Source organism: Lissotriton helveticus, chromosome 9, assembly GCF_964261635.1.
Source record: "Lissotriton helveticus chromosome 9, aLisHel1.1, whole genome shotgun sequence".
Taxonomy (NCBI): domain Eukaryota; kingdom Metazoa; phylum Chordata; class Amphibia; order Caudata; family Salamandridae; genus Lissotriton; species Lissotriton helveticus.
This window is the reverse complement of record NC_136070.1, coordinates 183,643,755-183,670,846: the sequence shown is the minus strand read 5'-3', so window position 1 is coordinate 183,670,846 and position 27,092 is coordinate 183,643,755. Positions and strand designations below refer to the sequence as shown.

The 27,092-nt window shown below is 44.1% G+C and overlaps 1 protein-coding gene across 7 annotated transcripts in view; it reads left to right on the top strand.

The window, feature by feature from the left end:
* NIN (ninein) overlaps window positions 1–27,092 on the top strand; it is a 298,787-nt gene that overhangs the window by 125,950 nt on the left and 145,745 nt on the right. For all 7 annotated transcript variants that reach the window (XM_078659731.1, XM_078659730.1, XM_078659727.1 and 4 more), the window contains exons 5-9: window positions 2,777–2,816; window positions 9,910–10,100; window positions 16,974–17,120; window positions 19,455–19,622; window positions 26,548–26,684. In XM_078659731.1, coding sequence (XP_078515857.1) covers window positions 2,777–2,816; window positions 9,910–10,100; window positions 16,974–17,120; window positions 19,455–19,622; window positions 26,548–26,684 — 683 coding nt within the window. The remainder of the gene's footprint in view (window positions 1–2,776; window positions 2,817–9,909; window positions 10,101–16,973; window positions 17,121–19,454; window positions 19,623–26,547; window positions 26,685–27,092) is intronic.

Sequence of the window (27,092 nt, the reverse complement as noted above, 5' to 3'; positions counted from 1 at the left end):
GCTGAGGTGTGCTGGGCCAGTGTTCTGTAGTGCCTTGAAAGTGTAGGGGAAGAGTTTACTTGTCAAATGTGTTTTTAGAATGTTTTATGGACAAATGTCTAAATAAACTTGTCTGAACCTGAACCTCTAGGGGAGGAGTTTGTATTGTGCGCGGTTGAGAATGGGGAGCCAGTGGGGCTCCTTCGGGTGTGGTGTGAGACCGGCGGGGGAGGTTGAGAGTGAGGCTAATTGCAAAGTTCTGAATGGTCTGCAGTCTTCTGGTGAGTTTTTTTGTTGATCCGGCATAGAGGGTGTTTCCATAGTCCAGTTTGCTTATGGGTTCTATTTTCAGATATCTGTAAATCAGCGGCCTTTGCAGTAATGCATGTAGGTGTGTTTGAATTGGGGGTGTGGTGAGAGTGGTGAGAGGGTCACGCTGTAAATACATATATGACGCCCACAGCCAGTGCTGTTAGTCGGCGTTGCACGGTATAGTGAAATAAATACCACAGACACCTTGCTGATCCGGATGTGACACATCTCGCCTCCCACCGATGCTCACCCTAAGACCTTGTGCCTGCAGGTTTGTGCTTGACTGAGGTTTATCACTCAGGGCCCCCACCCTCCACTTCCTGGTGTCTCTGGTCACAGAGCCCCTCAGCGTCTGGAAAGATCTATTTGTGGATGAAGTGGGTGGCTGGTCCATTTACAAGATAGTCACTTAATCAGATCGTCGCCGGGTCCCAAAAGACAGCCCTCCATCCGGCGAGAGCAAACCGCCATCTGTTGAAAGGAGGAGCATGAATCCTCTGTCCGGTGTTAATATTCATGTTCATGCAAAGTCACCAAGCAAGAAAATCCCAACACATATCCTTACAGGAAACTGCAATCCCAATCGCCCACCTGCTGAACTGTGTGTGGGCACCTACAGGTGGGAAATAAAAGGGTGCATAGTTTAGTTTACTTCTGAGTGTTTTGTAGAGCGCAGTGTCTTTTGAAACACTGCCATGCACTGCTCAAACACACCCGCATCATTTATCCGTTGTGTAAGACCTTCCTTGGTTCCAGCGCGCGCCCCTGATGGCAGATCTCCCGAAGCCTGGAGACTGGTTGCAGAGGGTCCCCTGGTAAACCCATGCCCGGGTTGCACTGTGTGCTCCCACCTATCCCCCCCCCCCCCAGCACGTGCATAACTATTAACGCCCAGCCATGCACCCACCCACACTACCCCCACTCGTCACAGTGAATACTTCTGCCGGCGGGAGAGATGCGCAGCAGCGCCGGGCCCGAATCTGACCATACAGTTTGGAGGTCAAGACGACGCCCTGGGTGGCCCCAGACAGCGAGACTTCCACAGCAGGGGGTCAGTGGCTCAAGGAGACAGACAGGTGGTGTCACCCAAACCCGTAACGGAGGAGAGTGAGGCCCTGCATAACTCTGTTAACAACAGAGGCACGGGGTCCGTCAAAGACGGAGGCGCAGGCCCCCCTCCTGCCCAGGAGACAGGCCTGACCGGCGCCCCTCGGTGCCGAGAAGTGTGCGGGCCACAGAGAGGGAAGGGGTCTCTGGCAGCCTCAGATGAAGCCGGGCAGTGCAAAACGCACCGTGTGCAATCCTCCTAGTGCAATGCAGAGCTAGAATATCACACAACCAGCGGACTGTGCTGATGCTGAATTGTATACTCCTTTGAATACTGGGTGAAAACCTTGCACGGGAGGAAGAGTTGCGCGCCCTTCCCCGATCCCCATGCGCACATCTCCGACCTCTTAAACAGTAGCCTAGCAAGGACAAGCAAGGAAAAATGCCCCTTCGACAGCTGTTGGGGTAGTAAAATGTACCATTGAGAGGGTTCAATGGGTCCCGGTGCCAGAGCACCTGCTGCACCTGTGGTAGCTACGCCCCTGCTCTTCACCCCCTCAAGCCTCGAACCCTACAGACGTAGTAACTCAGTGGCATGGCTTTCATCTATCTCTCCAGTTGGCGGCAGAATGCTACTCTGACTTTCTTTCCCTCTGTGAACCTCTTAGCGTTTCCAGGTGAAGAAGAAGCTGGTTACTTAGCTGTAACACTAGAGGGGTGTGGTGGGTTTAGGTGCTGGGCGTGATGCAATCATTTGACATTGTGTTGCGTTCGGTGGTTTCAATACCTGAATTTACACTGAAAACTGGAATTTAGCTGAAAGGACTAGTATCTCTTGAAGCGGCCCACTCTAGCCTAATCTATCACCGAGAATATCGGTCTAGGGTGTAATTAAGAATTATTTTCTGTTGAGTTACCAAGGTGTATATTGAAGGGGGTGTTGGTTATACGCTTGCTGTTCTTATTGATTTAAGTGCTGGAAAAAAGACTAATTGTTCGCCTTGGTATAAAAGATATAGAAGAAATACTACACAGAGCTGTCCGAGATGTGCCGTGCTCACACAGCGTGATTGCAGGCTTCTGAATCAGGGCTCAGGTGAACGGGCAGGTAACGTTGTAAGATACTAGGGCAGGTCTCTGCCCCCCTAGACGCTACTTTAAGCGATGTGTGTAAATGCGTCATTAGTTGCAGTACTCAGAACAGCTCTTTTAATTAGATCTTTCCGCAGATGGTTTAATTACAATCTGGAATAAATCCATGAGGAGTGGCAGCCCTCATGTGTGGCACTTCTGTGTATTGCTTACTGTGCCTTACATGGAAGTACTTGTTGATTTCTGACATATGTATTCTCTAGAGGAAGAACCAGTTGGAAAAAAACGTGGTGTATGTGTGCAGCTCAAATAGTAATCACTTCTCTTCGTTTTTAATTTTTTTCAGCACTGGAAGACCCAAGACAGCGAAGAATATGAAGCAGAAGGTAAGAGAAATCATCTGTGTTTGTGCCTAATGCCCTACATTTATTACAGGCCACTCCGAAGACGTCATACCTTGTGAAAACAACTTGTGCAGTTAAAACAAGGCAATGACCTGATCTGCCTGGTCTGGCGGGCTCGTTTAAGGGTAGTCCTAGGTGAAGCCGGCAGTGTAGTGTTAAATTCAGAGAGGCATTGCTAATTTTTTGCATTTGCCGGGGCTCACTAAGAATTGCATTCACTACTGACATCTGCTGAAGTGAACCACAGTTCCAAATTTCTGCAGAGCCAACTAAGCCTTTCATTTTTCAGAGTTTGGTAGGTTGACTATCATTAACTTCTTTTAATAGTCACTAATACCTGATGATTACCACATTTAGGCAATTCAAAAACTGCTGAGCCATGCACATTATATTTAGGGCTCCAATTTCATGCTGTTAATTTTTTGATCTATTATGTGTGCATTTATCCATATGTTTTTCGCCCATATTACAAATATTCATCCATATTTATTTCACGTTTCACAAATAAAAATGGGGTCGTACTTGGTATATTTCCACATTCATTTAACTGATAAATGCGTGCTGGTATTTTGATGCCTGTCCGGTTTTAGCACTCTAAGCAGCCAAATATAATAAAACACATTCATTTGAAAATATTAGCTTCATAATACAAACAAGTCCACATATAACTCGCGCCACTCCCATCCCGTTGACGGACACCACCCCGGAACCACTCTGATGCCTACTGGTCAACGTCGGATTGCTCTGCAAACCTGCCACCAAAGTCTGGGACACCATCTCTAACTAGATGACCCCACAGACATTTACTACACCAACCTCTTGGAATGAATGGCCACTGGTCTCGCCCAGTTGGTTACAGACCCCACACACTAAGCAGGACATGCACTAGATCCTATCTTCATGTCTAGCACAGAATCAAATACAGCCATACTCGGAATTTACCTGGACCGACCACTCTATCATCCACTTGACCAGCACAGTTGCAACCTGCAGCAACCCCTTCCCTCCTAGCATCTCCTTCCGCAGCTGGTGCAAAGTGATACAGACCCAATGGAAACATGCCCTCAACAACAATCAGCCCAAAGCCGCACCAAACCTTAAACAGGCAGTTGAGAACTTCAACACCTGGATAGCCAACACCGCCATCCAGGGTGCCCCCATCAAACCAGCCAAAACCCAAAGATCCACCGAACAAACCAGCTAGAACACATCAGAATTCATCACAATAAAAAGCAGGTGCAAACAACTAGAGAGAAGATCGCGCACTAGCAGATACGATGCAGACCGATCTACCTTCAAGTCAACCCTCAACAAATACCACCAACAACTCCGACATGAAAAAGGATGCCTTTGCGTGTAGGAGAACCACAGACCCAGTCTGAAATTACGTCTCATTGAATTATGCTGTTTGGAAAGTCCAATGTATTTATGCCCAACCAGTGGTGTCCCTCCATTTCGGCCCCACTTCCGAACACAGTGAGAAATTTGGGAATACATTTTGATCCTACATTATCTTTCCACAAGCAAGCAAGCAAGCAAGCGCTTGCTGTGGCAGGCATGCATTTCCAAACTATAAAAACTATTAGAAAATTATTTTACCTTCTCCCCGTGCCTGCTAGGAAAACTGTTGCAGCAGCCTCAATTTTATTGTGCCTGGACTACTGTAATAGTCTATATGTAGGAACAAAAAAGCGCTCTTGAAAAGATTGCAGGTTGTCCAGAAAACTGCAGGGAGGCTGGTACTCAAATGGCCTGAAGGTTCCTCCTCAGCAACAACACTTAGAATTCTTTACTGGCTGCCTGTCCGTAAGAGGATTCTTTTTAAAATCCTGACCATCATTTACAAAGCCACAAGGGCAACTGGACCAGGATATCTAAGATCCAGAATTAGGCCCTGTGCCACCCAACGCACTCTGAGGTCATCCTTTGAGAATTTTTTAGCAGCCCCCACTTTCAAACTGAAATCTGGAGGGGGCAAGGCAGTGGCTGTCCTAGGGACCAAAGCCTGGAATATACTGCCCACTCAGCTCAGACATACTCAAACTGAATTCGCCTTCAGGAAACTCTTAAAAACCTGGATTTTTGCCTGACCATATTGTGCTATCTCTTATCTAATCTCTGCTTCTGCTGTTGTAACTTCGCTTTTCTCCTCTACGGACTTTCAGATGCCCTTTCTCCACAAAGCGCCAAGATGCTCTTTGGAGTGAATGTTGCGCTATATAAAACTAAACATTCATTCATTCAATCTGCCGAATGGAGTATGTCCCCCCCTCACCTCCCCTACAGAATTGCATGGTCCCGTTTGTATTTCGATATTGTGCATTCGAACAAGAAGTAAAATATTAAACATTTTGCCCAGAGAGGTTCTGGGGCAAGATCCAATTGATGTTTTCACAGATCTGATGGGGCGGGCATTCTAATTTAAATATGTAAGTTGTTAAATTGTAAAAGTTGAGCATTTAGCTTCATATATATATATGTGCGCTATACAGAGATTGCATAAAATGGAGAGTAACGCAGTGTATAAACTAAGGAGGCAGGTGGAGTCTGTGAGGTGTGAAAGTCATGCTTCTGAAGTACCTTCTTTATCTTGCCTCCAGCTCCAGGCCCTTTGAGTCTGGGGAGGGAGGCGAAAGCTGTAGGGAATATGGGGTGTGCTAGCCAGCACCATCCATCTTTCATTGACAGCCACCTATGGGAGGAGCATGTAGGAAAGGGACCTCTTTTTGACAGTCACTCTCACCTTTTCGCCTAGTGCGTGTGAGTTCGACTGAAAGTGCACTGGGTTCCTGTCAACCAGGTCCCCAGTGCCAGAGCTCTTTACCAAAGCTGTATGTACAATTGTTCCCCAATTGGCAAAACATTTAGCACCCTCTAAGTCCCTTGTACATGGTACCCTGGTGCCTGGGGTACTAAAGAGGGTCCCTAAGATCTGCACCTCGAATTGTGCCACCTTAAGGGACCCCTCACCAAGCACATTCAAGACTGCCAGTGCAGGCTGCGTTTCTTGGTGCAGACCAAAGTGAAAACACAACGTCCCACATCCTTGTGTGCCATGACCACCACCACTGCATGTAATATTTGTAAGTCACTCCTACAGCAGGCCTAACGACCCTACGGCAGGGAGCTGAGTATTAACTGTGAGGGCACACCTGCATGAACAGATATGCCCCTGCTGCCGACTCGATAGCTGGGGATCTGAATTTGTCTCAGCGTTTTCTCAACATCCTGTGATACTGGGCAAATCACCTGATCTTCCCTGTGCCCATGGACAGCGCCTGGATACCCGCTATATAAATCAATTACTATCAGGTAGTGAGATTATGTACGTGGAACACATACATTTATTTGACCATCAGTATACCCCCATCGAACATCACCAACTGTCCAATTTCTAAGCAGCCATAATATTTCATCTTGATTTAGCCAAGTTCGCCATATCCGTACATGGCCTTCTACCTGAGCCTCCTTGATGATTTTAGTGACTCCATCTATTTCTCTTCATTCACACCTTACTCTTCTTACCCTCCCTCTCTGTTACTGTCACATCCAGCCTTTGATATGGCCGCATACTTGATTCCTCAAGCATCACAGGGCTGCCTTCCATGTAAATGGAGGAAATCTTGTTGTGCCGTTGACCTTGAAAGTTGCAGGCTAGCACTCAACACCGATACAGCCACCCTGGATGCCCCCTACTTTCCAACTTAATCAAATCACTGTCTCAGCAAAAATACCAATCACCAGCCATGCAGTCATTATTTTCCTAACTTAAACCCTTGTATTGTGATTTCTTTATTCCGCCCTTATTGCTAAGGATTTTGCTAATAGCCTCCATTTCACTATTTAAAATATAAGAACCTCTCATACTCTCCTCTATGTTCTCTCCCCCTCCACACCTCTTGGAGTGCTCTGTTCCCTCCTCATTCATGTCCTCAAATGAAATACATCTGCCAAATCCACTAATCCCTGTTTTGTTCTCTTACCTGAGTTGTCCTTGAATCATCAAACCTCTGGCTTCTCCTCTGGGATCCTGACCTCTCAGTCACATTCAGTCTGTATTCAGCCATCACATTGTTTTAGGTTCACAGTGGTGCTACCACTACTGGAAAAAAAAGAACATGAAACAGCGACTGGAACTGGCTCACAATTTTAGACCTAGCATGGATGTTGTAGTTCAGAGATAATCAGTCCCTTGTCAACAGCAGTGCAAAGCTAAGTAGGCAAGCCCTGGACGAAGTTTATTTGAAGAACGTGAATTCGTGCTTGCACGGACACTGCTTTGTCGCTTTGTTGCTGTGAATGACCCTTGACTCTGCAACTGTTTAGAAGCACATGCCCACGTGTATGCATTTGTGTATGATGGGTTGAAGTGTGGCACAGGAGACAAGATGTTAAACTATTCGACTGGCATGATGTTTATCGACCCACCCTTATCTATAATAAAGGTTATGGGGCAACAATTGAGCTTTTATTGTAATCTTGCGGCAATGTCCAAATGAATTCAGTTGGTTTTTTTGCTGGTTTGCCTTTGTCTTTTTGTTCTGACTTGCAAGCATAAAAAACCTACTTGTGCCTGTCTTTCATTCCTTGGTCAATTCCATCATCGCACATCCATCTTCACTGGCGCTTGATAATGGCGTTGAAGAGCTTGTAGGATGAAAATATCGACAATCTGCTTTATCTGGTTTCTAGTTGTTGTAACCGATGTTGCTTTCCGGCCATGTGGGCGTGGCGAGAATGCTTCCTGAACCTTTTGGCATCCATTTTTTCTGCTCACTGTAATGTATTTGGTTTCTCTTTCGCTTTGCAAACGGTTATGAAGTGGTTTTCTTTCTCGCAGCCTTTGCACGTCTGTCCTATGGATGGCCATTTGCCTTAATGGGGAAATGAAAAACCCCATCAGAAACACAACTTTTTCTTCTTTAGAGATGTTGGCTTGTGTACATCTACCTTGTGCTTGTGATTGCTTTTTATGACCAACACTGATTAATTTATTTGCTGTTCCAGCTTCCATATCAGCAGCTTGCCAATCTGCTCTTTCATCGTCCCTTGCAGCCATTAGTACTTTCTCCAAACAGAGCACCTCTCTCAACATGCGTTTTCTGAAAGACTGCCATTGATGACTTTGAAGCTTATAGCTTATTCATCATTGAATTCACTAAACTTGGTGTTTGATGAGCACATCAAGTCTTTCAAGAAACTAATTTATCGTTTCACCGGCTTGCTGTCTCTCTTGATGGAAATTGTAGTTTTCATAGTCAACATTTGGCATTGGATTGAACTTGGTACCCAATACTTCTTTGATCTGACGGTACAATATTGCCACAGTCTGCGGGTTCTTCAGCCCTTCTTTTAGTCCATTCCTGGCAAGGTTCATTATAAGAAAATCATTGTCTACTTCTTCGAGGGCATCTAAGAAGTCATCAACCATTTCGATCCATTCAGTCCACCTGATGCCAATATTCTCCTTTTTAGTTGTGTCAAATGGCAGTGGTGGTTTCAGAAATACAACTTTGTACTCTTTTCTACTACAAGCATTGAAAATGTCACTATTCTTATAGCTTTCGTTGCACTGGATGACACTTGCCGCTATACATGCATCGGCTTCCCAACCAAGCCTGGGTTGTCACACCAGATTTGAGGTCATGTGGCACTTCCCTCGCTCCCTCTGGTTAGTACGTTTATACTTTCGTACCTGGTCATCACTGCCTTTAGCGTTGCTTTTCATGGAAAATGGCTCTGTGTTATGGCGCAACACAGTACTTCTTTCAGCCTTACCAACGGATTCTGGTGGGCTTTTCGAATGCTCTCCTCTGCAGGGCCTTCAACTTCTTTGAGGGCTGTACATGGGCTGGACCGGGGCTTTGACGCCACACACCAACTTCGAACTGCTCCTTATTGATTTGGTCGCACGGGGCACCGGAGCAGTTTGAGGTAGAGTTGCAAACTCTCAGGGAGAGCAATCTCGTTTCTTCGAGGCACTTATGCCTTACTCGTAGCCATTTGTAGCATCCTTCGCAGCCCGGGAGCATGCAAATGAATATGCCACACTCTGAACTCTATAACAGACGTCTTTATTTCTAGGCATACGATCACACGCTGCCCTCTAATTAGGTCATAACCGGCAGAAACCACACCCTAACACTTCCCAGGAAGTTACATAATTCCTCTGAGTCCTCTAAGAACTTCAGGGATCCTAGGGAACATAGTCTCAGGACGCTTAAAATTGTTGACTACCGCCACTGGTTTAAGTGTGCATATTTCAGTGTAACCAAACACATAATTGCTCGCCAATGGTGCGTAGACGTTCGACTCTTCATTTTGATTGTTGGATCTGCTGTCTTTCTCTGCAACTTGAGCGCCACCCAGTGGTCCTATGACATACACATGAACGGGTGCAGTGTTCCATATTTTAATTTGAGGCTGAATTTCTAATGACATGAAGTTTGTCTTGTTGGTGTGTGCATAGAGCGTCCCCTTTACCATTTTTAAGACTACATAAAATACAACCGGAAAGAAAAACAGTAATACAGAAATTGACAGCATGGACAGCAACTCCAAAAAGATCCTGGCTTGGCCACCGTACTAATATTTTGAGCGTATTGGAAGTTTAGAGAAGGTTAAGATTTTGGAAAGGAGCTTGAAAAGGTGCAGGTGCGGCATGTACTAGTTTTAGCTAATCTCAAACTAATGTTAAAGGCATGTGTGTTTTTTGTTCTTTTTTTTTAAATGCTATTTAGTGTCACTAAAACTGCACATCCAGAAAGTGTAACTTTATTGGTTAAATTTGAAAAAGTATTACAAACAACTTTATTTTCACCACCCCAAAAAAACTATGGATAACTCCCAATAAGATCTGATTAAAATACGTATTGATAAATGCAGATGCTACAGGCCTAAAAAATAACCCTAAAAAATGCAGCTCTTATTATCTACGTTGCATCTCTTTTTATGTTGCAGGAGTTCAAACATGTTGGCTTTCTTATGATCGGATGTGTTCCAAGTCCCTGTTGATCAAGTATTTGCTTCTGACTGTAATGCCTCTTTTTTTTAATGTGTTTATGTTCGGTTGCAGGACAGTTAAGATTTTGGAACCCAGATGACTTAAACGCATCACAGCATGGCTTTTCACCCTCCCAAGATTGGATTGAAGAGAAGCTGCAGCTGGTCTGCGAGGACCTTGGGATCACACGTGATGGTCACCTGAACCGGAAGAAGCTCTTCTCAATTTGCGAGCAGTATGGATTCCAGAACCTTGACAGAGAGGTACGGGTGCTGGCGAGCTCTCTCGGGCCATAGATGTGATGTGATGTCATCTGGAATTATAAGGGTGCGGGGTTCTGGGTTGGAATGGAGAAGGTTTTCAAGGGATAACCGTTAGTTCATGATTGGAGTTAGATGTAGCGATAACAAGGTTGCTGAGGGCCAAATAAATATAATTAAATATCTGTGGATTACTATTCTTTACAATGGCGACGACAATGGGAAACTTTGGAATATGTTCAGCTGCAGAACTTTTTCGGCAAGTTATAAAGAACGTTATAAGACAGGTGCAGAACAGCATGAATTACAGTGATGACATTTGAATTTTTGGCAAAACTCGGGAGGAACATGATCAGGCATTACATGGTGTATCTCAGCAACTTTAAAGAGTAGGGTTGCTACTTAACCTAAAAAAAAGTGTAAAATAAATAAGACCGAGCTGACATTTTTTGGGCACACATTTCCGGCTGAAGGGATGATGCCAGATCCTGTCAAAATATTAGCTCTGAATGAAGTACAAAGGCCTAAAGATGTAACGGAGATACAGTCATTTTTAGGAATGGCTAGCTAATGTACAAGGTATAATAAAAGTTTTGCGACAGTAAGTTCACCGCTCCGAGAACTAACCAGAAAAGGACAAAGATTCTGTTGGAGTAATGAATGTGAACTAGCGTTTAAAGAAATAAAGCTAGAAATATCAAATGTAGCATTTGTAAAATATTTTGACCCTCATCTATGCACGGAGTTGGTAGTGGATGCCAGCCAGTGCTTAATTTGTAAAATATGAAGTACAGGTGCTCAAATTATTTTTAGGAGACCACACCCACTTCCCTAGGCTCCACCCACTTTCACCAGTGGCTCCACCCACTTACTCTAGTTGCGTCACCCACCTCCTCAACTGGCACTGCTGCCTACTTGGGAGGTAATGTTCTTCTCTGGATTATGGCCTGGGAGGCCCAGGCTACTCATTGCACCTTTACTCTCCATCTCCTCTTCAGTTAGTGTGTTAGGGTGGTTGGTGAGAGTGCTTCTGGTAGTGAGTTAATGCATTTTCAATGGGTGTTACACAACACCGAATAAAATAAAGCCTGTGTATTACCCTCAGTGCCTGACTGCTTCTTGTGACTTGTCCTATCACTCACCCCAAGCAGCGCTTTGATCTTCCCACAGCCATTCCACTGCTGAGCACAGCTCAGTTACTATCAAATTGCAGATTCTTATAAAATCGGTGCCTTTTTGCCCACCAGACCGATGCTCCAACCGTGAACCCAATCCCCCTAACAGTTTTCCCTATTCGCGGTTCCCTAAAATGAATTTCTCCCACATGTCACAATTTTAATAAAGTACAAGTATTCACAAATAGCATTTAACCCCGAATTGAAACAAAACACTCTATAAAACCAAATTGTTCCCTAATCTCGCCAACCATGCATCCCCGTTTCTAATCTGATCCACGGACACAAGCAGCCCCTACAGCCAAATAATGCCCTAATCTATCTCCGATCCAGCCCTTAACCTAAATATCCCTACCAGCCTTTACTCGAAAAATGAACAGAGCGCCTTGATCAATCAAGCCGCTGACAGGCCACTGACTGCCTAGAACTAGCCCCCTAGAGCCTCACCCCACGGCCCTCCAGCTCTCACTATAAATTATTAACCTCCCGTGCTCTGTGCTGCTCCCCAGCCCGGCCCCAGTTCGCACCTCAGTGCCTCCGCTTCCTCTCCCTCCTTCCCAGCTGCCCCTGTACACTCCCCGTACACTCCTTCCTTTCATCTTCTACTGGGACCGGCACTCTCCTCCATGTATCTCCCTCTCCTCCCTGGAAGCCATGCTCACTGGAAGGGAAAGATGAAATGGACAAGGGCCCGCACCAGCTGACAGAAGAGTTAGGCAGTCAAATGGGCACAAGCGCTAGTGCACATGTGCTACAAGGCATTTACTTTTTTTTATGTAAGCACGCCAACCTACCTCCAGCCCTGGCATGCTGTTCTCGGAGTCTCAAGACGACAGAGCACGGTTATGGGTAGGGAAAGGGTAGAATTAGTGTGAATGATTGAAGGCATGTGATGACCTGAGGTATGACATCCGGTCCGATGCATGCTGCAGATTATCTGTTTACAGCATATCTCCTCGTTACCTCACCAATGGGCAGTGCATTCCAGGAGAACTGAGGGGCCCGCAGTAAACCTGCTGAAGGCCTAAACGTAATAGGCCACTATTACGAATCGGACAGTGGTGGTGGTGAGCCTGAGGCAGTGCGGGTATGCTGGGGTGTGTATGGCAAAGCAGCAAATGCGCGCGCATTCAATTCCAAAAACCTGCGCACGCGTCGCTGCCTCTGCTGCGCACAGCCCCAACCCCAGCAGAAGACCAGCCCACGCAGAGCCCTGCCCAACTCAGTGTCCCGCCCACTGGGCCAGCAACACTGATCCGCGGCTGCTGGGCCGACGGATTGAGTAGAAGTCTTGTGAGAAGAATCGGAGTCACGTCGGTAACAGTGAAGTTAGTTTTTCAACATGATCATCATTACCAGAGTCACGGTAACTAACACAGTGACAGCAACACTTACGGTACAGCACAGCAGTACACGCTCTCCGTGCACACGTTCTCTGTGCCAGTGCCACTAATTATAATCAATTACTGAAGTGCACTAAATGTGTGACTGTAGACCCGGCCCTGATAATTAAGTGCCGGTGCTTAGCACCGGCAAGCACCGGCACAAATTAAGCACTGATGCCAGCTCAGTAGGGCTCGGCGCGATCGTAGTACAGCATAAACCTGGGAGAGAAACTCCGAGATTTGTGGTCTCTCATGCCAGCAAAAGTCTATCTGAAGTGAAGCAAAGATACTCTCAGCCTAAAAAACAAAGTCTGTCCGTTGTCTGGGCGTGTGAACATTATCGTGACTTTATGTATGGTAAGCCATCCGTAATTATCACTGATCATCAAGCTCTCATTTTTATTTTTTGGAACCCAAAAACAAAGATGCCACAGAGAATTGAAAGATGGGGAATGAGGCTGATGGATTATGATTTTAGAATTATTCATAAACCAGGAAAAGAGTATAACCCAGCAGATTATTTATCTAGACATCCATGCAAAATAGAGGTGGAGCAGTGATCAAAAGCAGATGAATACATACATTTCACAGTCAAATCAGCAACACCAGGAGTTAAGGAGGAAGAACTAATTAAAGAAACATGAACAGATTTCACTATCCAAGAAGTGAAAAGAATTATACATGAAAATAATTGGAAATTGCTAAAACAATGCTAGTTGTTTTGGTCCAACTATAAAGAAATATGACATATTAGCATTCAAAAACATACAATCTGAGTTGTCTGTAACTTCGTCTGGAATATTCTTAATGGGGTAACAAAATCATTCCAGAAAAATAGCGGCTGCGAGTCATTGACTTGGCACATGAGTCATCGAGGCATTTCTACAACAAAGAATTTCTTAAGAGAGAAGTTTCCTGGTTTAGATAAACAAGTAGAAGAAGTTATTCAATCCTGTCACATGTGTCAATGTACCACTAAGGAAAGAGGGATGGAGAATTACATATGTCTGAATTACCAAATGCTGTATGGTCCAATGTAGCAGCAGACTTTTATGGACCGTTGGACTCTGGGCACTACCTGCTAGCAATAATAGAGTAATATTCTCGTTTCCCCTTTCTGAAAGTGGTGTCGTCAACATCTGCATCAAGCAATATTGCCAGTTCTGGATGAAATGTTCTCTACTTGGGGAATACCTAACATTTTGAAAACTGATAATGGACCACCATTTAATGGGAATTAATTTAAAAAATGTATTGAGTATCTTGGCATAGTGCATAGAAAGATAACTCCGATCTGGCCTCAAGCTAACGGACTGCTAGAAAGATTGATGGCTACCATTAAAAAGGCTGTGCAGAAAGCAAAGTTGTCACAAATATCGATAAATCGAGCACTATGTCAAGTTTTGCGAGATTATAGAAATACCCCTCAACTGGAAAATGTCCTTCTGATTTTAATGTTTGGTCAGTCAAGACAAACCGGTCTACCACATCTGCCAGTAAAACCACCAAAAGATCACAAGGAAGTGATGGGAAAGAATAGAGAGGCAAAAGAGAAAATGAAATATTATGCAGAGAATAGAAGAATGTCAAGATAAAGAGTACCAAGTAGGTGATTTGGTGCTAGTTCGACAACAGCAAGTAAAAAAGTCACAAAGCAGATTTAATCCTATACCTTTGGAGGTAACAAATGTTAGAGGAACAGCAGTAACAGCAGAAAATTATGGCAGATCAATAACCAGGAATAAAACGTTTTTTAGGAAAATCAAACAAAGCCATAAACAACTAAATACACAAGTGAATGGACAAGGAAATGAGCTGATGCTCATGAAATCTGAAAGGGTTCTATAAAAAAAAGCCTGAACGTCAGATTGAACATTGTTAAATTATTTCATGTTTATCTTCAAACGGGGGTGGGGGGGAGATGTGATGTCATCTGGACTGATAAGGGTGCGGGGTTCTGGGTTGGAATGGGGAAGGTTTATAAGGGAGAACAGTTAGTTCATGATTGGAGTTAGATGTAGCTGTAACAAGGTTGATGAGCTCCAAATAAATATAATATAATATAATTAAATATCCATGGAGTCCTATTCTTTACAATATTCTGTACCATTATTTTTCGCCCAATTTGCCATTCTAGATAGAGACCACATGCCATATGAAAACCACTCTTAGTACCTTTCCAGTAGGAACAGTCCAGCCTAAACTGCTAGGACCGCTCACCACCAGCTGGGAACACAAGCAACCCAAAACCGGTTTCGACCTACTTAGGTCTCATCATTGAGGTATAGCTTGGGTCTGATGCACAGTGAACATGTCTGGGCATACCCATCGCATTTTGGGCATCCACGGCAAAAAAGATAGGGTGATGGAAGGTACTCTGACAATTGCTCAGGTCCATATTCCTGACCATTGTGCGCACTGTGCCATACGTCTCCCGTTATTCTTCACTGAGAAGACCCACGTATGTCAAAAACCACTTCAGGCTGAAGTTCTTAAGAATTCCAGGCAGTACAAGAATATTTTTCTAAAGCCTCAAAAATATACTGACTCGTGTTTATATTATATGGGGCAACTCTGGCTGTTAACATCTTGATGCTTTTATGGTGTACAGTTTCTTTTACATTGTACCTGTTGATGTAATGCAATCTGCTACCTTATATGGTATAGTTTCCACTATTGTAAAGTAACAATATATAAAGGAATAACTGATATTTAAAAAAAAGTTTATACCTGTCCTTCAAAAGCCTACGTTGAAGGAACATTATGGCTGTAATCCAAAACTTGGGTAGCTATGCAAGAGTAACTGCCCATATTTTCTAGCCTTGATCTCACACGTGACCCTTCACGCATTCCACAGATGACATTGGTGGCGTCACTTGTGACGTCACTTATTATGTTGCACAAGAATGAATGGCTGCAGTGCCACTGACAGCTAACTGAAGCCCTCACAGAAATTCTAAAGAATATTTTAATAGGTGTTCCACTGACTACCAACAAATGCCCGCTTTAAAATTAAATTGAATGGCTGTAGTTCCAATGACCTATGCAAAACGAAAGGTGTAGTTTCTCTGAAAGCCAGCATACTGTGTCAAAAAAATCCATATACAATGAAAGTTTCTGCTAAAGGTGTTGTCACACCATGTAAAAGAAAGCATATGGAATTTTATCTAAAAGATGAGAAATGATGCTCAGAGGCTGCAACCCGCAGTATCATTGGAAGAAGCTAAATGGCCTTGCAGAGAATATAAAGAGTAGAAAGGGAAGGCTGGTGTTTTTAGACTCTTGAGTTAGATAGTCTCACAGGTGTTAAAGGCAACGTATGGCTGCAGTACAACTTCGGTCCTTACACAGGTTATGGCCCAGTCAATTTAACCTGATCTGAAGGCCATGAGTTTGAAACTCTACAAGGCAGGCTCATCCATCCATCCATCCATCCATCCATCCATCCAGAGCAGTCAATTGAGTGTCATTACATTGGATAACAGTAACAACCATTCCAGTGCTTAGATATGGCTGGAGTGCAGTATGTAAAGCTGCTGTATAAGGAAACACATTTTTTATGATACTGCCACTGGCTATAAAGGGATTTGAAAATGTGCACTCGTGGATTCCTTCACAGCTGTCACTGGTGATTCCATTGATGTAATCTTATATGTTATCAGTATTTTATTATGGTACAATAATTACGGAGTTTCATTATTTTGTATGTTTAATTGATTTTTTTTCCAATTATTTTTATTTAAATGTTTATTTTTGTTCTTCGTTGATAACCATAATGTTCATTAAGAAAGTGGGTGTATGTGCGTGTACGGAATCTCCAATGATACTGTAAATTGCCAATTGCATGAGGTGAGAATAATACTCTTCTGGGCAGAGTGAAAGCCCACTCTACTTATATTTTAAAGAATTGGCATTGATAGGTTTTGCAGACCGCTGCGCTGTCGAGCAAGATCATGTCGGGCTGAAGACTGTGTGTCAAAAACACAGTTTTCTCATATGTCTAGTACAAAATATATGTAGTTCATAAGTCAGTCATTTAAACCCACATGGTGCTGTTCTGAAGTTACTGTTCAAGAACAGGGTCCGGTTTTAAAGCTGTGTGCTTATCCAAGAGCTTTGCTTGTAGTTTTGTTGCATACCCTCTTGTCAAACCAAGATTCCTCGGTATGAAGGCACTGGAACTGGGGTCCTGTTATTGGTCTATTTAATGCACCCTCCAGGGATAGCTGTCGTATTATGCCCAGCAATGGATATCTTCTAAATACTTATTGTAGTCTAGTTATCTCTGATCTGATGATTAATACCTTTCTTTCCAGGCAATGGAAGACACGTTCCAAAACCTTTCTCAAGATGACACGATGAGCCTTCAGGACTTTTTCTACGCTGTTTTCAAAAATGGAAGTCCTCCCACGCCTTCTTCATCCACTCCTTACAGACAGCTCAAAAGACACCTGTCCATTCAGGTAAGAGGCAGTCTTCCGTAGACTGGGCCTGCATGGCTCTGCTTTTACAGTAAGACGTGGGGGGCAGCGCTAAACTTTGATGCAGTGTCCTCGTGATGCCTGGGTATCCTAAATGCTGATATGGTGTATCTGCCTGGTACATGGTAAATGTAAATTGTATTTAATTTGAGAGGACACCCGCTAAACACCGAATTCACAAAATGGTACCACATGTACCACCTCATCAGTGGGTAGAAGTATATGCCAATGACGGACTGAAATGTATTATCCTACAATTAAAATCTGAACAGTAGCCCAACATGGGCATCTGGTAAATAATTTGTAAATATAGGTGAGTTTCCCGAATCACATAGATTAAGACAATGAATGGGTTATGTGGTGTGTGTGGCCGCATAGCATGTTGTTTTAGCTGCTGGTGCATTGTAGAAGTTGATTAGTGGAGAGAGGGAGCTCGGAGAGTGCCAGTCCCTCATTTCCTTTAGGGGGCTGGGCCTGCAAGAAGGGCATTCACCATCAGGTTAATTGACACTCTCTGAACCCCAAGGCAGCAGGGAATAGGCTGCCAAAACTCTAATCCAGATTCTCGCACACAGCTTCAGTAAGTCACCAGTTGTCTGAGCCTGACCAAGGCTGTGCATGTAATTAATACAATTTCTCCTTCAGTGTGCCTTTGATTGGCTCTGGCTCCGCATTACTTTGAATACACTTGAATTTCCAGTCACACCAGAGTGAAGGCTGGGAGAACTGGGACAAATAAACATTCAGTGACTGTCTGACAGGTCTACAACTGGATGCAGCATCTTACTCTTTCAACAAGCTCTACTGCTTCAAGCACTGTTTAAGTCTCGCTTAAATAAAGTTGCAGCTGTTTTTTGGTGGAGACCTTGTGTTATCAGTACGCATATCTGCCGGACAAAAAAGGAGCTTTTAGTCAGCTGCTCTTAAGCTATTGGGTGTTTGCATTTTTTAGAAGTTGCCATTGGGTGGGAGGGCTGCTTTAAAGCCAAGTCATTCGTGGGTGGTTATATAGTGCTTTAAGAAGTGTCCCCTTCGATAAATTCCTCACTGTTCTGCTGCCTCCCTTTGCTGACTGTCGCTCACCGGCATGCTCTTACTTTAGCTTTGAAGCAAGTTTTTCTTGAATTGATTCACAGGCATTGGTAAAGCCAACCATTCTTAAATGGCAATGTGCACGCACTTGTAATGGTTTTCAAAAACATGAAAAACGTAATTATAAGGTGCTGCATGTACAGCACCAATAATGGATTCCCGAAAAAACGTATGCAATTGTATAATAAAATGGCCAACATCTACTGGACTTTCAGCAATCATAAAATCGATTACAATATGGCCTGTGCCCTTGTGCATACATGCACGCTGGACCTCTTGTAACGGAGTTTGTTTTTTGAAAACCTCATTACAAACTAGGTGCTGTGCAGGAAGGCGCGCCCATGAGAGACCACATCTGGGGGCAAATTAAATAGGTCTACATCCTATAGCGAAGGCGATACCTATAGTCTTTGATAATGCTTGTTTTGCAAAAATGCTTTTCAAATCTGTCCGAATGTTTTTTTTTTTATTTTTTTTTTAACAAACCACTAACCAATACACAAGAATGGTGATTGAGGAAGAAAAAAAAGTGAATGGCTGCTTTACATAATGAATTCCCCCCACCATAATATTTTACATTCTGGGGGGGAAGTTTTCTTTTGTTAGTTTTGTAAAACATTCCTCTTGTGTACATATAATCCTGTGAAAGAAAGAGACATTTTTATGCACCAAATTGACGCACTAGTCAGTCTGCGTGAATCACGGCAGTTCATTACAGTGCGTTGTAATTCGGCCTTGTTAAGCATGTGTTTTACAAAACGGGGTTGCAACAAACCACGTGTGCGACCAGAGCTCCTGCACCTTGCTGGCATAGGATAAATACTTCCTGGTTCTGTCAATCCACCGGAGAGTAACCTGCTGCAATTGGACCGTATTTGGCCCGTTCAACAAGGAGAGGTCTGATTGGTCTTGAGGGGAGGGTGCGCGAGGGGGCTCTAGTAACAAGTAAACATCAGGAGCTGGTCTTGCTGAAACAGAAAGTCCGCGTGCAGGGAGAGTTGGGGCCGTTCTGTACTGGTTGTGTTCCCTAAACCGTTTTGGGAAAAAGAACTGTCCATTTTACCTGCAGTGGAAACCTGTAGGTCCCTGCAGTGTCTCAGATCAGATGTCTTATCAGATGTCCCAGATCAGATGTCCGCAGCTTGCAGGCTGACAAACATTACTATTGTGAAAGAAGCATGTTGCTCGGTTGTGGCTGAAGGTCTGTTTCTTTCTGCCCTGCAGTCGTTCGATGAAAGCGGGAGGCGGACCATCACTCCTTCAGCCATGATCAGCATGATCGGCTTCCGGCTGTTCTCCTGCTTGGACGATGGGTCGGGGTACGGCTCGGTGGAGCAGATCCTGGACGTCTGGCACGAGGATGGCATCGAGAACAGTCAGGCGGTGCTAGAGGTACGTCGGCTGCGTGGCATCGGCCGTCTGGTTGCATGCATTGTTGCTGTATTGTGCTCTCTATGTATGACAAAACTAGTCAAGCGTTGAAGCAAACGTATAATTGGTGTCGAAGAAAGTGTCTTCATGCCGCAGATCTTTTAATGTATGGCAATTCTTTCTAATAGTTTGCTTGCTGAACAAAAATTAACCTATTTCTTGGGCCCTGGGTGCCCGTTCTACATGCATTGGGTTATTTTTTCAAATAAATTAAGCTCAGTCAGGATCTCCATTGAATTCCTGTTTTTAATGCGTGCATGCAAAGAGTACCACATCTACACAGCCGCATGCAACAGCCGTCAGATTTGCATGTACAAATGCACAGACTACATGTACCCCTGCACAGAGATCACACCTGCATGCAACTATAAACCCATGTCCAGAGGTCTACATGCACCCTTGCCCACAGACAACCAGAACCACATACATTCAGAGACCCCTACATACACAGGTCACCAGTTCCATGTGCACCAGTGTACACAGATAAGCCTATTTGCACATCCCCATGTGCACAAATCAGCTGACCTATATGCACACAAATCACCAGACGTGCAGTTGCACAAGCAAGTAGATCGCCACTGGAGGTTTACTTACATAGCCACCACACATGCAAACAGATACAGTCAAAGACAACACATAAGCATTTACTAACAGAGGGATGGGCAGATTCAGTGGTTATATCCACTTAATATTTATCACCTCCTATGGAAGAAATCACATTTCAGATGGAGAAAATAATGACGTATAAAAATCCATCCAGTCTTTGATATCTGTTTGGAGAAATAGTTTCTAGCGGGATTTAGAAGATTTCAGACTCCCAACTTATTGAAAAGATGATGAGTAAGGAACATCACAATGGATGCCCGTTACTTTGCTGGCCTCTTCTGTGTAATTCTACTTGCATAGCATTGTGAGTCAGTATCTGCATCTCTGACTAGTAGAGGTCACATTAGGGTTACCAAATAGATCCATGCGCACCAAATAACAAGTATACAATTCTTGACTTTCCTTCATTGTTATCTAGTTAGTTAGTTCATCTGGATCAAAAAACGAAGACTAGAATTTTTCGGCTTTTGCCATATTTTTCTTTTGTTGTTTTTAATAAATGAATATTAAGACATGACATTTAACACTTCTGGTGTGATCAGCCAACCCTAACTGTACATAGCAGATTATATGCATTAACTTGTCCCAGTGCTCATTTTCAACACTGATCAATGTTGCCAACTGTAGGAAACTGGATTTTTGTTGCAGTACTCCCCAGCCCCCCATACACACACACACTTTTGCCTGATATTTGATGCTAACCAAGTCCCCAGTACCAGTGTTCTTTCACTAAAAAACTGTACAATTGTTCCCCCTGTTGGCAAAATCTTTAGCACACTCTTAAGGCCCTAATAAATGGTGCCCTCTGGTATCTGGGCCCAAAGGTACTAAAGAGGGTCCCAAATGGCATCAGAATGAATTGTGCCACCCTAAGGGACCCCTCAGAAAGCACGTGCAAGTCTGCCACTGCAGGCTGCGTGTCTTCGGGCAGACAACAGTGAAAACCCGGCATGTCACATATCCCTGTGTGCCATGTCCCTTGCCATTACATGTAATTTTGGTAAGTCACCGAACAGTCCTAAGGCAGGGTGCTGAATATTACATGTGAGGGCATACCTGCATGAGCAGATATTCTCCTGTCCTGTCAGTCCTATTACTGCCGGTGCAAGTGACCAGAGAAGCCATCTTAAGACTCTTTGGGGCACATTGGTGAAAACTAATTCCCCAGCTACACAATTGCTTCACTGAAAACAGAGATGTTTGGTATCGAACATCTCGTATTGATAAACCCATACTGATGTCAGTGTTGGATTTACCAATATGTGCACCCAGATAGCATCATAGAGGTGGCCCCTGAAAACCTACCAGCCGGTCGTGTCCTTGCTGACTGGTTTCTCGCAGCCTGCCACCCTAGATGCTGCTTTGACATCCTAGGGTAAGCGGCTTTTCCTCTCAGGAGACCCAGAGCAAAAGCCTGTCTGGGAAGAGGCTTTAACACCCTTTCCACAGGACGGCCGTCTGATTAGCATTCCTTGTGTGGCAAATCTCAAAGAGCTGCAGCCTTTGAAATGCAAATCTGACTCCCCTTCATAGGAGAGGAAGCAGACCCCTTTGTCCTGGACCCCCTTTGCACCTGGACAGGCGGGAAATTAGCTAATCCGATAGGTGCACCACCTCCAGTCTAGTACCACACCTAATTTGGGTTACTGGGGGAGAGGGGAGGGGGATTTTTCAAAAGTAGCCATCTTTTTGATGGCATACTTGGGAATTCTGGGACAGGGTTGTGCCCACTTCCCACAGGAAGTGGTCATATAAGGGGCGTAGTGACCCCAAGGGCCAGTAGCCCATTGGCTACTTCCCTACACTCCCATAACGTCCCATAATTTAGTAATTAGGGAGCCCCTGGCACCAGATCCTGAGGACTTACGAAGAAGGACACAAAGTGCCGCAGAAGACTGAAGAGTGCCCTTAACCAAGCCCCAGCCCTGCTGTCCTTTCTGCCATTCTGTGTCGAACCGTTGCCAAAGTCGACTTGTCCTGCAGCTGTGTGCCTCCAAAACCCAGGAGGAATGCCTGTATTCAACAGAGACCCATACCTTTTGAAGAACAGCAGAACTGTTCCCTACATCCTGCAGGAATTCCAAAAGCAAAGACTCTGAGGTCTCCGGAACCACCAAAATCTGACACCGGAGGTCACCACTGCACCCGTCGCTTCCGGCCTGAGTTGAAGTTGTATTGCGGTTAGCTCCATAGAGCTGGTGTCTGCCTACACAAAAGTAATGTAGGTCGTATGGGAGGTTTTTGTGATTTTTTTCTTTGGTTGTTCCTCCTTTTCCCAGACCTGAAAGTAACTCTTAGGGGGTACCTTTGGACAATGATAGCACCTAACTAGGCCCCAACGCTGCTATCCTTTCTGCCATTCTCTGTCAAACCTGCGCCAAACAAGGCTTGTCCTGCAGGTGTGTGCCTCCAAAACCTGGGAGGACTGCCTCCCTTCATCAGAGACCAAGACCTCTTGAACAGCAGAACTGTTCCCTGCATCATGCAGAAACTCCAAAAGCGAAGACTATGAGGCCTCCGGAACTGCCAAAATGTGATGCCTGAAGTCACCACTGCACCAGTCACTTCCGGCCTGAGTTGAAGTGGACCACCGGTGTCAACAAGGACCTCCAGAACTCCCCAATATTTCCTGTAGCCTCTGCATGCAGGCCCCCTCAACTGCTCTCTGTAAGGAAACCCTGCACCTAAAGACACCTCTGTATCCGTTGCCCTTGTGCCCTGGAAAAGAGGACCCCAGGTGTCCCAACGTCCATGAGCATCGCAAGCCTTGAATCCCCCTTGTGATGTATTCCTATAGGTCCTGTATCGATCCCCCTATTCCTGACCCTATTCTGGTTAACAAGCTAACTAGCAGCCATCCCATGATGCAGAAACCGTTATCTGATTACGCCAGACCACGGCTCAGGAGCGCGTTACCTGATTAGGTCATAACGCTTGCCATCTAATTAGGCAAAGCAAATATTCCTCCAGCCCCTGATAAGGCATACGGAGTTCTCAAAACAAATCAAACCTATGACAACCTGGGAAAAACCCTGCGGCCATTGTTTTGATTTCCCCGAGAACTTCAGTAAAAGAATGTGCTAACGACCAGCTCGTATGACATCCTTATTGACGTATCTATGTCCATCCTTACGTCAATCTCGGCACCTTACAGGTATAAATATTACCGATATTGCCTTAAGCAAACACACGCGGTGGTGACGAGATCGGAGCAGCCAGACTTGCCGAAGCCCAGAGCAGAGCAGACCCCGCTGGCGCAGCCCCGCCTTCCTGACGCGCTGAGAACGAGACGCTGCTTTCTCCTGCCGAGAAATCCAGCTCCGGCGCTTCCGGGTAGCCCTCGCAGGCAGCCTGGAATATCGAGACCAGAGACGAGAGATACCATCCCTCATTCATCCTAGATTCCAGGTACAGAACTGAATAACCCCTTGCAGAGACTTCTTGAGTCAGTCACTTGGCAAAACAAACTTAACTTAAACTGCTACTTTCTATTCCCGCCCACGTATTGGGCTTAGGTCAGGTACACTGGGGTAGGCGTAGGTAGAAACACCAGTTGAGTACGATTAGTCAAATATATATGTGTATGTATCTATTTTATCAATTTTAAACCACCTTATGGCTTAGAAACCATATAAATGTTTTTACAGTATTATTTTATACTTCTGCTTTTATTTGTATGCACTTTACTTAACCATAAGTATTGCGATAATATCGATCCATTTCTCTTGTATGAGAAAAGAGACTGATCAATAAATACCATCTTTTATTGAACACGCCCGTCTCTTCCTTTTCTCTACAATCTGGTGAGACTAAGAATGCACGTACTGACTGAGTAAAATAAGTTGTCTTTTGTTTTCACACGACTCTAGAGATACACTCTTGATTAGGGGAGAGCAAAGTTGTCATGTTCTATGGTTGTCAGAAACTAAATCCCTTCTTGTCTATCCAGGGAGGTTCAACTCCTCCTTGCCTATTCGAGAAAGTTTCTAGTGAACTCTGAGCTAGCTGGCAAACCCAAAACTTTAAGTCTAATATCGACAATAGAAGACCTAGTTAACGTCTGGTCTAGGCCTATACTATTGAAGGTATTATTCCAATGCGCAGAGCCTATTGGGATAATAGGAACTACACTACACCCTGTTGGTTCACCCCAACTGTCCTTGCAGCTAAAGCCTGCAGCTTTTGCAGTGCTCCCAATACTGTTTTGCACCCTGCACCCGGCCACCCTCATGCCGCCACTGGTGGTGTTCTGGTGGTGCTGCCCACCACTCATCTTAACTCTTGGTGATTGGTCTTGTAAGTCGCTGTTCTATACCTGTTTTAAGAACTTGTCCTTCCTTCTATAGGATAACATTGCAGAACTCCAATTGCACTGTGGGCACTTTTTAAAACTTACTTACCTAAACGATTTTTCTTTGATGCCTAAATATATAAAAAGATACTTGCTATTTTAATAAATTGGTATGGATGTCCTTCTTGATTCGTGTGTCATTTACTGATCATTGTGTGCATTTCCAAATGTCTTGCTCTCCTCTGTGTTAAGCCTAAGCGTTCTCAACTACACTACCACCTAATAGAGCACTTTGGGATTGCATAGCAAGCCCCTGTCCACTCATAAGGGAATCCCTGGACTCTTTACATGGTATGTTAAAATGTTGATATTGCATAAAGAGCCAGCTTCCGAAACCAGCTTAGTTTTTGTCCTTGGAAAATAAAATTCTATTAAACTTGGAGAAAAAAACCTGACACTTCTTTATATTTTGTTTTCTCCTGTCTTTCAAATTTACTACTGTTTTTACATTTCCTTGGATTCTAGAAATATCCTACCCAATGAATCATTCCATTAGACTCTAAGCGGTATCTACAGAGATACGTTGAAAGTTATAACCTATTTAGTCAGCCAATGCGCTAATACTGTAACCTTGACAGCCTGCCAGGGCTGATTCTTTCAATGGGTTTCTCGCAGGATGAGTTTCTACCTACCACATGCTTTAGTCATGTTAGCACGGTGTAGAAGCTAAACTCCATTCTTCAGTACATGAGTCTTGTATACCTCTCTTGATCGACCTATTGCAAAGCCTGCAGTTCTACTTGGTACTCTCCATCCTCTTAATAATGGTATGTTTCAAAAGAGTTTGGCATGAGTGCCATTCATAATGTTAAGCCTGAAAGGGACTAATTACACATGACCAATATTAATTCATGCATTCTGCCCAACATTTCTTTTTATTTTCCTTGGTAAAAAGGAACTGTAGCAGGATGTTTTATGAGATCCTCTAAAGAGAAGTTGCCATTCCAGTGTTACTGGTAATGGGTTGTAGTAAAAATAAAAGCACTGTTAAGAAATAAAAATCAAAAGGCTAGGCTGCTGAGAGGAAGGTACAGGAAAGATTGGGGATGGGGAGCCTAGCACCCGGGCAGACAAAATGTGACATCTAGTCAGAAGCGCCAAGGGGCAATCCTGTTCCTGGCATCCAGTGTGACTTCCCAGGATAAACAGCAAGCATTGTAGTGACTTCTCCCCATTTAATACACCAGGTGTGTGCGGCTTACCTCCATCATTTATTTAGCCAGTAATAGTAGCTTGGATGAAGTGGCTGGGTAAAAAATGGATGACTACAGTGCATTCTATCTGGGTCCTGCAGGTTAACAGTTGGGCATTTTTTCAGTTGTAAAATATATTGGTGCTGGACTTGTCGATTTGTTTAAATGTTAGCCTATTAATTCAGGTTTTTAGAGACTGCTTGCATTGATTCATTTTTGCAGTAGAAAATTCCATAAACTGACATAAATCTATGTATATTTCTTGGTGGCTTCTGCTTTCTTATGCCACTCACATTCACAAGTGGTGCCTTTTTTGGTAAGTTTGATATTTCACATTCCAGAGATGTAGGTCTTCAGATTTCCTCTGCACGTATCTTCTACTGTGTTATGAAGAAAGCTTAATTCTAGGATAAAAACAGAAAACATGTTACTCTTAATTACTCCATGTAGATAAGTTTGCCTTCTGCCCATAATTCCAGTGCGGGGGTGGGGAGGATCATCAAATGGTACAAGGTTTGCATACCAAAAAAACCTAAATCAAGCAAATAAGTCCACACTGCCTGAACTTTCAGAGATTGCTATGAATTGTTTAATGTGCACTATAATATTACCTGATACCGAAGTACACACAGACCATTCTATGAAAATGAAACAATCTGATCCTAATTTGTATCAAATGTTATTTATGCATATAAAGCCGTGGTTGCAAATGAACTTTTTAAACATTTTTTATTAGGCTTTGGATTTTGGCATGGATGGAAAGATCAACCTGACTGAGCTCACCATGGCCTTGGAGAATGAGCTGCTGATCACCAAAAATGAAATCCATCGGGCTGTGCTCGCCAGCTTCAAATCTGAGATTCGGCATTTAGTGTAAGTATGGGACTTATGGTTACGTGTTGTTCCGAATGGTTTCTTTCCTGTCTAAGGTTGAGACCTTCCAGGGCTTCCTTTGACATTCATTCACCATTTAAGAAGTGTTTCCCAAATCCCCTATAGACTGACCCTCTTTCTCTGAATATCAGGGCGGTGGGGGAGGTTATTGCTAATTTCCCAGCACCACTTTCATTCATCCTTGACGTGTTCACACCTCAAAGACAGAATTTGCTGACGTGTTCCGCATCTAGCCGAATCAAATTCCCCATCTTCACTGAGTCTTTTGCTGTTGCTTGAATTTGGCTTGATTAAGAAAGCATTGGCATGTTTTCTGCTTATACAAGCGTGTCCTCAAGATTGCCCTTTTATCTTAAATAATGGTTTGATAGGATTTCATATGAGATT